At 42.3% G+C, this 16,153-nt stretch overlaps 1 protein-coding gene across 2 annotated transcripts in view; it reads left to right on the forward strand.

Annotated features, from left to right (window-relative positions):
- The window catches only part of TEAD4 (TEA domain transcription factor 4), a 63,529-nt gene that overhangs the window by 13,377 nt on the left and 33,999 nt on the right, over window positions 1-16,153 (forward strand). For both annotated transcript variants that reach the window (XM_087766926.1, XM_087766927.1), the window contains one exon: window positions 1,160-1,414. In XM_087766926.1, the coding sequence (XP_087623052.1) occupies window positions 1,408-1,414 (7 nt within the window). In that variant the 5' untranslated portion in view covers window positions 1,160-1,407. The remainder of the gene's footprint in view (window positions 1-1,159; window positions 1,415-16,153) is intronic.

A 16,153-nucleotide genomic window follows, 5' to 3' on the forward strand; every position in this document is an offset into this window, starting at 1 on the left:
TGATGTAAGAAGTATACTGTGTCTAGAAATTATTCAAATGCCCAGTATTATCTCCTTTGTCTCCTGAGCTTTTGGTGGGTTATGGAGATGTAAAATACGTATCTGCTGCTGTGAACATTCTTTGTAGCTCTAATAACGAAACTATTAAAAAGGTAAATGAACAGCTTTGGCATTAAGGCAGGGGAATGATCTGTGTCTTTAGAAGCCATTTGTCTTCTATATAGTTGATTCAAAGTGTCTGTATGGTCTGAAGTTGCTTTCTGAATGAGTGTGTTAGCAGCTCCACTCAATGACTTCAGCCTCTACAGTTAGGTGTTTATAAGTAGACTATAATTTATTGTTTTCAAGAGCTAGCAGCTGCCTGCTTACGTTCAATGAGAAACCAGTTTCTGCTCCTGCCCAGTGGCAAATCTAATAGCCTGAGACTGGTAAAGGATGAGGGGGCAGAGAGGCACAGAGAACTGAAGGAATTTGCCCAAGGTCGTTTTGAAGATGAGGAGTAGAAACAGGCTAAGTGCCTAGGATTCTTGACCTGCAACCTAGTGCCTTTATCCTTTTACTCGTGGTGCCTTCTGCTCCTGCCAGGATATAGTGCTGAGATTTGGGAGACATTGCAATAAACTGTTTGGCTCCAGGAATTGCTTTTTAGAAGGGCAGCTGATCCTTGAGAAGAAGAAATGTCAGTGTTAAAAATGACACCGACTACTAACTCTGATCCAGTGAAACAGTATCTAAGAAAATTTCAACTCCAGTGCTCAGTGATGACTAGATAATTCATCATTGCTTTATTTTGTATAGTCTTTCCCACAGACTTGAATCCCTGTATGCATGCTTCAGAAAGTTAAGTAACACAGTTACATAGATAATGACAGCAGAGAGAGAAGGAAATTAGGAGACAAAGACACAAGCCAGAAGACATAGTGTCTGAGGAGAATTGGGAAGTGATAGAGTTAATGAGATACAGGAGCAAGCTGTTGTATCAGAAGCATTTGTAGAAAAGGTTTTCATCTCAACAGTAATAGAAATCAGGCACATGGTTGAGTTACCATTTAAGGTAAACCTCCTCACTGAGGTTTTTAATTTTTTTTTTTTAGTATCTCCTCATTTTCCTAGAGAGAAGGATTTCTAACTGACAGATGGGATGTGTTTGTCATCACAGGTTCTGAGTCTGCTTCTCCACGTGGCACCTTGGAGTTTCTAGCTGGCACCATTACCTCCAACGAGTGGAGTTCTCCCACCTCCCCTGAGGGGAGCAACGACTCAGGGGGCAGCGAGGCCTTGGACAAACCCATTGACAATGACGCTGAGGGTGTGTGGAGTCCGGACATTGAGCAGAGCTTCCAGGAAGCGCTAGCCATCTACCCACCATGTGGACGGCGGAAGATTATCTTGTCAGATGAAGGCAAGATGTACGGTAAGGAGAAAGAAAGGGCACATCACAACACTCCAGGCAGCCTGCCCTGTGCAGGCCACTTGCCTTGTACCAAATGATGTTTTGAATGAACTCTTTTCTCAGGCGATCCCAAGTTGATGCAGTTGGTCGCTTCAAGTGGTATTTAGGAAAATCAGTGAAGATTTTAATGTTCCATGCACACAGATCAGAAGGAATTACAGATGTCTTTTTCAGGGGAGTATCAATAAAGTAGATCCCAGAGCTGGGCATGCTACTGAACTAATTTTTGGATAGATATATAATGACTTCATGCTGTGACTAAGTCTATCTTTTATGGTATCTCTTGCTGCTGTCTCCAACATTCTTGTTATCCTAATGGGTAAAGGTCTGTGTCTCTGGTGCTAAAGGGCAGAAGTTCAGCCCCTGAACCCCTGAATGGCTCTGCTGGTGGTGTGCAAACACCTACAGTTTGTTAACTAGCTACACTTTTGACATCTTAAGAAAGGCAGAAAACAGACCTCTCTGACTGCTCCTTTTCATTGTAGTTTGCCTTCTTATAGCCCTGGCATGAATGTCTTTCACCTGTGGGTTCTTCTCAGCTAGCTAGCTAGATACCCAGCCCCGAATGCAGAGAAGCACTGGCTTGCAGCTGCAGCGGAAGTCAACTTTTTAGGTGGTGGACATGATTTTGAACTGGATTTTTGGCCTACTCCACAGTTAAAATTTCTCTCTTGATTTTGTCCTCAAAAAAGCTGGTCTGGGCTGGATTCTCTAGCTCAGTATTGGAAGAAGCCATGTGGTATTTCTGTGACTAAAGAGCAAAGCAAAGGCTGAAAGTGCACAATATTTGGTTAAAAGTCCTAAGGTGTTAAAACTGTTTCTCAAAGGACTAGCAAGGATCTTACAGAAGGCAGCCCTCTTCCTACCCAGTCAGTGCTTGCTTTTTTTCCTTTACATTGGAATCCCTATGTCTTTGCAGGCCCCATCATGGGAGCACCATGCCCTGAAGCTTCTTATGGAGCACTTCACGAGTCATTGTGCAGGTTTTTGTCCACCCATCGGGCCATTGTTCCGTGAGCTAGGGAATGGATTGCTCTCACTATGGGGGCTGGGTGGGGTCTTGTTTACACAGCCTTATCTACAATGGATGGTTTTACTGGGTACATACATCATTGTATCTGTACAGAGCAATATATGTTGAGTAAGGCTGATCACCCTGAGGCTCAGCAAGAGTCAATGTTCTGATGCAGACATCAATTCCTGCTCTATGCTGGCATAAACATTTTTGTGGTTGTGCTATGGAACTGACCAGGGAACTGATCCAGCTTGAAAACTACCACAGCCAGAAAGGGGAAAAAAGTTAACTTTAATTTGGATATGCCCCCTGATTTGTTTCACTGCACAGCTGCTTGTGCTGGTACTTAGAGAAGGGATGATGAAAGTGGGAATGAGCAGCCATGGTTGAAATGAGGGTAGGACTGCTTCTTCCAGGAGCAATGCTTGCTTCAAATGTTATTCAAACTAAAATATTACTTGAAAATCCACCCCATGGTTATTAAGCATAGATTAGTGACATGTTCCTTGCTGCTGTAAGTCTGCACTAGTTTTCATGACAGGTGACTTGTAAAATTACTGGTGAAAAATTACAGTTGTGTTTTAAGACTGTCTTCATTTCTAATCATTTTGCATAGTCCCTGAAATACTTCAGCTTTGGAGTGGATGTGTCAGAGCAGAGAGCGAAATGGACCAGAAAAGAAATTAGAGTGAGAGCAAAAGTAAAAATGAAATAGAATGGACTACAGAAACCAACAAGATTTAGCTGGGGCTTGACCTAGCATGGACTGGTGTTTAGTGGAGAGTCTTTAGTTAACTACACCGGTGAGCTGCAGAAGGTAAATAACCCACTTGCAGGGTGAAAAGTTTAGGCTAAGCTCTGGGAGAAGAAATGAACAGCTTTTCTGCAAGCCCTCCCCCACTACTCCAAATGGGACAGTGTCCCTGCTTGCCTTCCGTGCACCTGTTCCCAGCGTGGACGGTTGGTTCGATGTGCTCCTGACAGAACCTGAGGCACTGATTTATGCCCTCCTTTGCTTACTAATCTCCAGGATCCATGCCAACTAAGCGGGGCCCAGCCTGGGATCTATAGAAAGATATGACCGGGCAGGGAGAATAAATATAGTCCCTGATTTCATCTTCACCACTTAAGAGCCAGCTCACAGAACAGGATAAGCTGTATGTGGAGGCGGCCCTGCCTCCAAGGGACGGTAGTTTAGCTGTCCCGTGACCGACTTGCACAGAACTCATTGAACCAAGGGGCGAGTGTTATGGAGAACTGTATATGCCCCTTCCCCTGACAAAAGGGGAACCAGTTCACTGGTTCCAACTGAGGAGTGGCTCATGTGGTACTACTTTTTTGGGCATGATGTTCCAAGTCCTGGGATCTCTTCTATGTGCAATTTATATGCTTCTCACCTGTTGTGAGGCAACCTGTTATCAGTTTAAAGTTAGCAGCTTTTACCAGCAAACATGTTGAACAAGCTGAAGCGCACCAAGCCAATATGAAGAACTTGCACTATTTTGTTTGAATACATTTAAAATTGCACAGAAAGGTGTGTTTCAGCCTATACTCAGGCCTCACGCTCACATTCCCTAGCCTTTTCTGAGTCTGCTTGCTGCTTACAGCTCTTTACATGACTGCTGATTGCTGAGCGGACATGATTCCTACTTCATCTGGAAGTCAGCCAAGCTCTTCTCTGTACATTGATGATCTGTGTCTTGATGCCTTTGCTGCCTTCTTTTCTTTCATTATCTTTTTCCCCTCTAGACGTGTTCCATTACTGGAGGCAGCATCCTGACTGAATAAGCTCATACCACAGCACTGCTCCGGGTACAAGCCCTCACTGTCCTCTCCAGCAGTCTCTGCTTAAGGCATGAAAAGCTGTCTTGTCTGATATGGGATGCTATCTTTTCTCCTAATCACTGTGTTGATGTTACAGGTAGCAAGTCCAGGGCACCATTAACTTCCTGATGTGATGCCTTCTGGTACCACTAAGGTTCTGCAGGATAATTTTTATAAGTGTTGCCTGCTAGAATACTATGGGGGTACCATGTTAGAAATCTGGCTGTTACATTTTCCAACTATGTTTTTCCGCAGGAGAAATAATATCTGTAGCATTTGTACCAAATAAGCAATTGTAGAATTCAGTGTTAGTCAACTGTTTCCTCACATCTTCAGTACTAGTCTAGAGAAAGGAGAGGGGAAAAAAGCTTAGTACCTTTGTGTGATTTGCATGGAAGTGCTAAATAGAGCAAGTCTCCCAACATTACTGAGGACAGAGAAATAAAAAATAGTAACTAGCAAAGTGATACTTATTTTGACAAAACACTGCTGGGGCCTTGATTTACAAGTGACGAAGTAACAGCTTGGAAGAACTGAGCTACTGCCTTAGCTGTCCAGTGTTCCCTTCCACTGCACAAACATCTGGCTTGGAGCGCTTTTTTGTAAGAGGAGCTAGAACTGGCAGCTGTTTGTTAGATTGCTGTTCTGTAGGAGGCAGTAGTTTAGCAGCTGGTTTACAAACCGCTCAGCCATTTCTGTGCTGAGCAGGGTAGGGCAGACAGCTGGGGGCAGTCATCTATCTCCCAGGCTGGTACCACCTGTTTGTGAGTCAAAGCCCTGATATGGATGATAGGAGATACTTAAAGATGCCCACAGCTCAGAGGCTGAATGATAGAAGGATGGTTAACCATGTTACTAGTTAAAACCTGGAGCAGGCAGTGAACTGCAAAAACTGGAGCCTGCGACATGAATTAAGCTGGCATAAAAGGTCAGTCTGATGCCAAAAACTACCATGTCACAGGTGGTCCCTCCCGCCCCTGAAGTGACTAGCTAAATTTGAAGGATATTGCCTTCATCTCAGAGATATGTTATCAGTTAATCTTTTCCCCGACCTCAAAAAGTCACTAAAAGTAAAACTGAAAAGTAAACAAATAAACCCAAAGAAGCACAAAACATGCACTGCCTGTCTCAGTTCATAAACACTACTTCTCCTCGAGGGGAGGGAGAAGCATGGCAGCTATTACAAATATGAAAACCTTCAAGGTGTCAGTCTTCAAATGCTTTCTTCTATATCTAGTTTAGCATCTCAACTGGTGATGTTTCAGTCAAAACAATTGGAACGTGCTGAGAATGTGCTCAGTTTACACTGAACTGGCTGGCCCAGGTAATTGCAAAACTTGGATTTCAGCTGTGATATCCCTCAGAGATATCACAGTTCCTATCCCTTCCATTATTGTGACCTAGTGAACCGCAGAACAGCCCTTTATCCCACAGTTTTGGTAACAAAATTGAATCTCCCGTTTTAAACACCAGAAGACAGGTGCAACTTAGATTTGTAGACAGTTGGTCAGGATGCAGACTTTTCCCTCCTTTTCCTGGTGGTAGGTGTGCTGTTTTTGGACTTGCTCAATAACAAGGTTTTGTTTCACTGAGTCAGCTTTCGACTTTGCTTTTATGTCGTTCTAGTTCTTTGTTGTTGACTAGATGAAGCCCTATTTCTGGACACCTTTGCAACAGGTTAATCTTTTGCTGGAGTTTGTCAAGTTTTTCCTTCCATCTCCTTTGTAAGCTGAGTTTAGGGTTCTTCATGTTAAACTGTATGTCAGTTTAACTGGTGTTTTCTCCATGCAAGCATAAAAAGAAATATTTTTCCATGAGTTCCAAGCGTTTCCTGAATATTCAGAAATTTACTGCTTTTGAAATGCCAACCAACCAGGAAACTGCTTGCTGTTGCAGTTGACAGAGTTAGTAGTACTCGCTGTGGCATCTTTCCTTAACATACTTAGTACTGAACAGAAATATATTAGCAGTTTTATTGTGTATTACATGTTATCAAAATTATTGTGACTGCTTTTTGGTGGGCTTTATTCTGTTGTTTCAACAAAGGGCACATGCTTTTTCCTGTCCCTTTCAATTTTTAGCAGCTTTGTAGTCCCATTTTTATCTGTCAGGCTTACAACCAAGTGTGTTGTGTAGGATTATGTTTTTCTCGCTGTATATGTCTGCAGCCACAGAGCTTTCATCATGTTCAAGTACTTCCTTCATTAGCAACATTATATTACCCTTTTAGCTCTTCCTCTGTCTTTTTCATTTCTGAATTTCAAACATTTAGTAGTTCTCCAAGATAGAGTTGATCTGTAGTGGTATATTGTCAGCAAGGCACTTGGTCTGATTTTTTTGCACTGTAAATAACACAGGCAGTTTAATTGATTTCTAGTTTAGTAAGCCAGCTTTATGCTTTGTAGCTGTATCCACTCGTCTGCCTTGTACCTGAGAGACTGTCTCAATTTCATTTGCCACCCTTTTCCCCTGTTGCAAGTCATTGTTTTGCTTCTGCTGTGCTTCTGGATAACTTTACACATTTCCAGTTGTTTTCTGAAAAGTTTAGTAAAAAAGCCTTAGTGTTTTTTTACATTTTTAAAAACACTGCGTACTTTCACAATTGGATCCAAGTATTTCCAGTTGCTAATCTGCTCTTAAATATACAAAACGTTCATTTACATTTAAAATTTCAGATTAAATTCAAAACCTGGGAAAAGAATCAGACATGGAAAATGAAAATTAATAACGTCCACTGGCTTGGGTTTCTTTTTTTCCTTAAAACAAGCACATGTAAAACTCTCTTCTGGACAGGTTTTTGCAAACACATTACCAGAAATATCTCAAAAACATGGACTGAGTTCTGAGAAGAGCAACAAGCATACCAGACTTAATATTGAGCTCTGGGAGTTGAAGGGACTGATTTAGGAGGAAAGATTAAAGTAGCTAAATATACATAGCTTGGCTAAGCGATGACTGAAAGGTGGAGGGTGGGGGGACACATAATAACAGTCTAAAAATATTTGAAGGGTGTTAACATTTAGGAGGGAGAGGGATTTTATGTGGAACATGTGAGCATGACTAGGATTAATGGGAGAGAAAGAAGGAATATAGGATGGATATCACTAGAAGCTTCATGACAGCGTGGTGCTCAGTGCTGAGGGATCTCCCTTCTGTAAGGAGTTAGAATGGAAATGCTGTTGTTGGGGACTTTTAAAATTCTATCAGGCAAAACTATAAGGAATGTATTTGTAAAACTAGTCCGAAGGAACGCTCTGTGTGCGTGCGTATGTCTGTTTTGTATGAATGAGTGGTGGGTTCTAGATTACATGTACTATGATTTTACACAGGAAACGGAGAACAGTGGGCATTAGGTGGTGACCAAATATTGCTTTCCACTGTGAATATCTGCAGTTTTTTCAAAATTGTTGGTATTATGATTTATACTATGTGTGTGTTTGTGACATGAATAGGTTTATTAGACTGATAGACACAGAGGCCCTTTCTCAGGTCTGAAACGGGAAGAGAAAACTTCAAGACAAATACAAGGAGTGCTTTCTCAGAATTTGTCTTAATTCTGTTGATTAGTCAGACATCGGGTAGAGAAGGGTAATAGCATTTCTCAAGCAAGGGGCTGCACGTACATGGAGGGAGCTGATAAGTGTCTGTATGGAGATTCTTTGGAGACCTGGCATAGGAAAAAAAGGAGCTTTCTTATTTCTACAGTGTGAGTAAGCAAAACCTATTACATGAACTCTCTTCTAAAGGATCTTTCAAAGGCATGCCTTATTGATGGAGGGCATGTATGAAATATAACTTAACAAAACTTTGATAAAGTAACCCTATACATCTGTTAAGCAAGAACAGTACAAGGCAATATAACCTCTCAAGGTTCTAGTGCCTTAAGGAGTGCCCCGAAGTGAAGGAAAGGTGCTTGATCAGAAAAAGACAATATTACAGCTAAAAGAAGAGGCAGTATTCTCATTCATGTAGGATCCAGATAATGAACACAGGAGAACTAAGACTGTCTGTTGGTTTAAACAGTTGTTCATTAGTTAATCCATAACAAGCTCTGTATTGTCTGTGTATGGTGAAGATCTGGGCAGCAAAACTGGGAAGGCTGTGTGCAGTTTGTGCCCAGACAGATGGTCTTGTAAGTCTGTTGGTCACTGGCAGAGCTGACTTAGACCTCTGGGGCCTGGGTACACCTGCTGCTGAAGGGTGCATAGCCAGCAGCTGTTCTTCATCGCAGTCACCTTGAACTTGTGACCCATCTTCTGGGTACTCCTTCAAATTCTCTGAGCCTCACTGCATGCACATACACAGGCATGGTCTTTGTCTGTCTCTAGCTTCTTGAACAGGAAATGACATTGTTTTCATTGAGACTTTTTCATGTAAAATGAAATTTTACATGATTTGTACAGTAATTACAAATCCCTTTTCAGGAGCTTAGATTGGAGTCTGTGGACTGGAGTGGCAGGAGTGTAACCAGTGCTTGATGAGATAATCCAATAGAAATGACCCAAGTTGTTGACTGGAAGTGGTGTAGAGATAGGCCTATTTCTAAGTGTGACGGTATTACAGGGAAACACACGTGCATGTGTGGTATTTAGCATAATGTTGCTTTCAACCTTGACTGGGGATTATAAACATTCCTGCATATGAACTCTGTATCATCATCTGTAGTTGTAGAATCATAGAAAATGGTGCTGGGAGGGACCTTCAAAGGTCATCTCATCTGTTCCTGTGCCTGGAGGCAAAACCACCTCTACTTAAACTGTTCATGCCTAGTCTGATCCTTTATGGCTAAGGTTGGAGGAAAGTGATTTGACAGTTCTAGATACAGCAGCTTTCATCTAGAAGGTAGTTGAAGTACCTATTTGCAAATTTCCTTCTGGATCCCTGCATTTTCAGGTATCCCTGCAGCTTAAATAGTTTTGTCATCTTCTTGTTCCTGCTCTCCTGTCACTGCCTGAATCATGGTTGCCCAGCTATCTATCAGACTTCTGCTGTAAACTCAGTCAGGGAACAGGTGTTTAAAGAATGTAGAACAGAATTGCTCCAGTGTTAGGAGCAGAAAGAGAGAGGGGGGAAAATACTACAAGCCGTAAGGAAATTTTATGAACTTGGCAGAATTCAGCTATTATCCAGACCAGTTCCTGGGTAGCTACTGAAGCCTGCGTTTCTGCTAGGCTTTTCTGTCCACATTCTCTTTTTACCTGTTACAGAATATGACATCTTTAACAACTATTTTTGCTACTGCTGGGATGGTGTAAAACTGTTCTGTGTTGAGGCCAAGAGGGTATTTCCTTCAGAAACAGTGAGATGACCTGCAGAAGAAAAGAGGGAGTTGCCACTCCTATTTCCTTGCTCCCCTGCTCTGCTCCCGATTTTGTGCTCCCACTCTTTAGGCTAACTGTAGACTCCTTGCTGATCCATTTTAGCTTGCTAAACTGATAGAAGACTACTCTGGCAAAATGAGCTGGACAAATTTCTGCCAGATTAGAGAGTTGAACTGACCTGTGGAACGATCTGGTGAGAGGGAGTTAGGGGAAAAAGGCAAACACTTTTTCAGCAGGAGCCAGCCATCCGTTTAAGCTGAAGCTATAACTTGATGGTTTAAAGTAGTCATGGACAATGACTGCACTCTAAATTATGATGGCAAAAACTGAAGATGGGTGAAGTGGCAGCCATTCCACTTACAAAATCAGTATTCATTTATTTGTATAATACAAGAACAGTCTCTGGGTTCTTTTGCTCTCCTTGAAGCTGCTGCATAATTTTCGGTCAGTTGGCCAGGACTGGGTCCTGGTGTAGTCTTACGTGTCAAATGAAGCAGTCACAACTCCTCACAGGACTAAGCCAGAGCAGGCCATATGCCTTGAGAACTGCATGGTTCTGTGCTGGTCACGCAGCAAGTGGCTGCATGGATCTCACAGACCTGTTTTAGTTCTGGTTTCTGTGATAGCTGCAGCTTTGAGTACTTGGTCAGCCTGTCATCTGGGCATGTGCACAAGATCAGCACTTGGGCAGAAATCTGCAAGAAATAGTGTACTATTGGTGCCAGCAGAGGCAGCTGACTGCAAAATGAGGAGAGGTGCTGAAGTTTTTTGCTATTCTTTGAGGCAATATCATTGAAGCGCTATTGAGAGTTGCTTTCAGATACCCTGCAGCTATTGGAAGTTATTGAAACACGCAGACAAGACATTTATTGACCTAAGGAAGACTTTAGCAGAAGTCTGGGTCTGTAATGTAGAACTTGGACTCATGGGAACTGGAGGATGTTGTTATAGTTAAGCATTAGTTTCAGTGCTACCCTCAATGCTCGTGTTTTTCTGAACCTGGGCCTTAGTGAGTGAAGTATGTTTGTGCCTGTATAATGTTGTCATTCTTAGGTGTCCTAAGAGACTGAAAGCTGTTAGTTTGACGTGCCTTTCCATGTAGGATTGTTACTGGCTGTTTTGAGTGTTATCTGATACACTCTCTGGCATATGAAGGACTCGTATTACTATATGCAGCTGCTTTCGTGTGATTGTGGGATTTCCCAGCCAAACTGAATCTAAACAATTTCTATAAGATTCTCATCAGTCTTACTCTGGGAAGCACCAGAACAAGTCCCAGCTCTGTTCCTGTTGCAGCCCTTAATGTGTATATGGAGGAGTACTTATTGGATGGATTATCTTACGTTTCTGTGGCCTGAGGTGATAATGTGGGAAAACACAGCTGATGAGGACATTCAATTTATGCACAGAAAAACTGTATTAAAGGCTGAGGGGTGGTGAAGAGCTGTGTAGCCTGCAGCTTCCCATTAGGCTGATGGCAAGGGATTGCTGCATGCATACATTGTTGTACCTTAGTAAAAACTCATCTTTACAAGGAATAACTCCACATGCCTTTGGGGCAGTAATTTGGAGGCACTTTAACTCTGTCTAGCCTTTAGACAAATGATGCAAGGAAATGATACAGGAAGAGCCTTGCCCGTTTTCTTACCAGTCTGTATGTGTGTGAGGGTTAGGTGGAGTACAGTTCCAGGCTACAGTTTCTCTGGTGGCCAAACTGGTTCCCTGATTCTTTCTCTGTTCTCTCTGCTGTGCCAACGCTGTGGTTAGTGTGGCCACAAAATGAACTAGTTCACCAATCCAATTGAAAATAGGCTGATTGGGAAAAACAAAACAAAACAAACAACAAGATGGGGGTGTGTGTGTGTCTTATTTTTGAATTTTTGCTAATTAGTTCAGAGTGGTGCATGTCAGTCCTTCTCCCTTCCCCCCCTCCCCTTCTTCCAGCAATTTAATTGGTACACTGCACACAGGAGTTAATGGAATATGGCAGGAGGAGGAATGGCCAGCTGAGGAGAGAGGAACTTCTTTAGGTTGTTCTGTTGATGAAGAATTTGTTGCTGTAACTACACCTGTGGTGACTGACTTTTCATTTATCTCCACTCCTTGTTTGGAACCAGTAAGAAGCTTCCCAAAACCTGCAGGGTCTGTAATTATTATCCCTCAGTCACGCACCTTGCATGAAGCCTCTTAAACTGGCCATCAAGAAACAGCAGTTTCTAAATAGGGATAGCATTTCTTGTGTTTATAGGTGTGTACTTAGGTTATACAGTGGAAAAGGAGAGGAGTAAACACTAACCTTCCCAGCAAAAGGCCTTTTATGCAAGATGGGCAAGTGTTTAGACCAGTTAGTAAATGAGACGACTGAGTTTTATGACCTCAGACAGATGGATCACCCGACTGCCATTTCCCCACATGAGGTGCCTGACTGGCACATTCTACCCAGCAAATAAAGCTTCAACTTCTTTGTCATTTCAGAAGAGGAAGGAGCTCAGCACTTGCACAGTCAAATGATGAAAACAGGTATGTCGGGGAAGAGGTGACGATGTGGTGGTGCTAATCACTTCAATATTGTGTTTTCAGGGATCTGAATGTTTTGATATTTTTCGGAAGTACTGGCTCAGCTTTCTTCGAGTCTTCATCCCAGAATCCCCATATTGTAGGGACTGCATAAGCTTAGGCAATCTTCTTGTGGGAGGTTAATACTGAGCAAATTCAAGCATGGAATGAATGATCGGAGTGAGGCAACTTTCTTGTCACAGCTGAATATAAAATTCTCTGGTATGTTTAACTGTGCTACAGGAACTTGAACCTGACTATTAAGCACTGAAGTTCTGCATTGGTGGGGGGGGGAGAGATGTCTTCACAGGATAGGCCAGTGCAGTAAAATGCAGTATGGTTTTCCATGGTCTCTTTCATGGGAAGTGATCACAGTATGGTGGTCATAGCAGTGTACTAAGTTCTTTTATTGCCTTCTGAATACAGTTCTCTGGATTCAGTGTAGAAGTTAGGAATAAAACTACAGGTATTTAAAAAAAGCCTCGAAAGGAGCTTGATCAGAGTGAACTTTGTCATTATTAATACATCATTTAAAGAGTTGTCTCCTAACTGAAAATAAATATGCTGCTCTTGAGATTGTCCACTGCTGTTGGGGCTACTTCCTACAGGGATTTGCCACAGTTGCAGGCCAGATAAATGGGAAAAACAAGACACCATGCTGCATTACTTGCTCAGTATGTTTAGTTTATAGGTACCAAGAAAGACTGAAGACCAGTGAAGAGCAAACAAGAGTTTAGAGATTAATGGTGGGGGAGTGAGGATGGAGGTTCCCAAGGAGAGATTAAAAGATAGGGATGAATAAGGAGATGGTTATTGCATAATTTTTATTGACTTTGGGGATATTCTCTGCTCTTGTAGTGGAATTAATAGTAAAAGTAAGAGCTGAAACAGAGAGGAAGGGAAGGATTGAGCTTTTGAAAGAGTTTGGGTGATGAACATCATCACTGTATTATATAAGCTGTATATCAAGACAAAGCTCAGAAAGAGGGGGAGAAGGACCTATAGGAGAGAGAGAGGCCAAAGTCTAAAACTTCATAGACAAGTTTCCTGAAAAAGGAATTCTAAGGTTGAAAGCAAGCATGCTAAGTAATCAAAAAGGATGTGGCGTTAATGATTGCCAAAAATCAAGGAAGACAGAAAAGGATGAAGGGAATCCAGGCCAGAGAAGGAAAGGTCATGTACTGCATTTTCACTTGTCTTGAAAAAGCTGGGCTGGGAAATTGGGAAGCTAGCAGAATCTTCTCACCAAGGCTTTGGTAAGAAAATATTGTTTGTGATGAAGGGAAAGTCTAATAAAGATAGCATTAAAACTAATGTAAAGGGTTATATCAGTAAGAGTTGAGTGTCTGTGCATCTTGATCAGAAGATGGGATTAGCTGCCAGAAAGACAAAAATGTGGGTTTTGACACATGCAGTCCTGTTTCTGGAAAAGGTGATGCCCAGGAAGGCATTTAGTGTAGCTGGGAGGAGGAAGCAGTGGAATGAGCAATGGAAAGTAAAGCTGTGCGGGGAGGTATGGATCGGGGCAGACCCCAGTGGCAGTTAGTCCCATATTGTACATGCACATGTGAACATAACACACTGCATTTGCCTTAAGTGTCATTCTGGTAAGACTTGCTCGGCAGTTAGTTTTGCTTCATATGCACAGAGAAACATTGATGTTTGGTGGGCAGCTGAGGTGTCCTTAAATTCCCTCTTGTGTCTAGATTTATTTGTCATGCTGTCTGATGCACACAGTTCATTATGTTTATGTTGATTGTAATCAACAGTTAACTAAATGCTTAGCAAGTTCAGGAGACAGCCATGTCCCAGTAGCTATCATTAAATGACACAAAGAGATTGAAATTATAGTTGAGATGGCTTCTTTGACCTTCCTTTGATTAACTTTTCGCTGGATACAGCTGGATAGTTGCTTCTGTAGTTCTCTTATCTTTGCTGCACTTCACAGGTAGGTGCATATGTTTGCTTTGCATGCAGAAAATATAGCGCTACCAAGAAGCTCTGCGACTTTCATGTAGTTTCCCCGCTGGAAGGATTTTGCAGAAATCATTGAGTTCTTTGCTCTCACAGAATAGAGACTTTTGGCTCTTCTACTTTCTTTCGCAACAGGTGTGCAAGGAAGTATAAGGCTTAAAGAAATGCTTTATCTGCCTCTTGTACAAGCAGTAATATACCATTACTAGCAGAAAGCCAGCACAAAGCTTTGAAGTAGGACTGGGAAATGCTTTCTATGGCTGTGGGAATTTCCTTGATTTTCCTCCTTCCTTAGAGGCAGACACTTCTCTTGTATTGAAAGGAGCACAGGTGTAGAATGAAGAATCAAAAAGCCTCTTTGTTCACTTCTCTTAGCAACACCTTCCTGGATAACTACTGAATGCAAAATTTTGCAATTTAGTGTAAGACGGAGTGAGAGCTAAATTGATGCCCTTGGAAATTTATCTGTTAGGAGTGAGAGGTAAAGAACATGAGAGTATCTCTTTACTCCTTTTTTCATGCCATGCTTCCAACGGAAAGGCTACAGGGAAGATAAAGAGGTTTTGGGTGCTGCAGTGCAGTTGGTATGTTGGCTAGAGCTTCATGAAACCCAATGCCCAGTTTCGACAGAGGAGGCACAACTGTTGGCAGGTTCTGGTGACCGTGGCAGGCCTCAGTGAGAGTTATTCTAAGAACACAACATATGATCAGATTACTGAGGGACACTTTACATGGCTCTAAAAAATGAACCATCTGATGGTTTATGACAGCTCTGCCTGTTCCAGCCAAGTGAGCAGTGCTAGTCTTTGCTGACCCTGCAGACAGGGTTGTAAAACAAAGAAAGTGCTTTCCAGAGGCTGCGAACCTACAGGCTTCCAGCAGCCTAATACCTACTTACATCTAACTTCTGATAAGCAAGTCCTAAATGTCTTTCGTTTTTCTTCTCTTGCAGTTTTGATTCATGGCAATTTAATACATTCTTGCTGCAGAGTTTACTAGGCTTGGCAATTTGCATCATTCTATATTTAGTAACCCCTGTGATGCTAATGTCTTTGTAGAGTGATGTGGTTTTTTTGCTACCAGTATCTTTATTAGCTTAGTATACCGTGCCACCTTTCTGTTTTTCCCTAGCTCTGTGGGGACACGCTTGTGGAAGAGGAAGGCTCTATGAGAGGAAGGCTGTATGAGAGATGGTGGCAAGTGGAAAGTGAATTCTAAAACTGGAAATTTTGAGGATCCACATTTGAATGCTCTCTCTAGAAAATGTCTCTCTAGAGAATTTCTCTACCAGCTTTTAATATGTGCAGTTTGTACAACAGTTTCCCCTCCCTCTACTCTTCCCCAGTGAAGTACATGGCCTGAGAGAGTTTTGCAATTTTTGCTGATTTTGTCAAAGACAAACAGTTAAACCCATACTTAGGGAAACACCTCTCACTTTCCCAGGCCGACTACAGTTTATTGCCTCTCCTCCCCGCTTCCTTTGTTTTTTTCTTATATAACACTCAGTCCCTCTTAATACCCTTAATGAGGTGCTGGGTGGCACAGGAGGTTGGGGTCACTGTGGAAAGGTTTCTTTCTGCCATCTTTGCTTTTTAGGTTTTTTTCCTCTGGTGCTCCTTGCTTCTTGGTCCTCTGCTCCTACATAGCTTCTTGATGGGCTGTAGTCCTTTCAGGGTTGTCCCTGCTCTGGCATGGGTCCTCCATGGGCTGCAGTTGCCTCAAAGTGTACTCCTTCTGCCATGGAGCACCTCTTTCCAAGAGTACTTTTCCAGCCATGTCCCCAACGATGTTCCCTACCACATGCCTCCTTTTCTCCTTCCTTTTCTCCAAATGTGTCTTTTTGCATGTCTTGCATTTCTTGTTCTGTTCATCCTCACACGTCTCCTTTTTGTGGTTCCTTTTGTGTGTCGTCTCATATGTCTCCTGCCCCTAATGGCTATTGGCCTTTCCAAAATATGTTTGAGCAAAGGTAGCTTGTGCTCCTCTGACTGGTTGATGGATTGTTATTTT

This window comes from Nipponia nippon, unplaced genomic scaffold, assembly GCF_047370975.1.
Source record: "Nipponia nippon isolate SJK-2023a ecotype South Korea unplaced genomic scaffold, ASM4737097v1 scaffold_3, whole genome shotgun sequence".
Classification (NCBI taxonomy): domain Eukaryota; kingdom Metazoa; phylum Chordata; class Aves; order Pelecaniformes; family Threskiornithidae; genus Nipponia; species Nipponia nippon.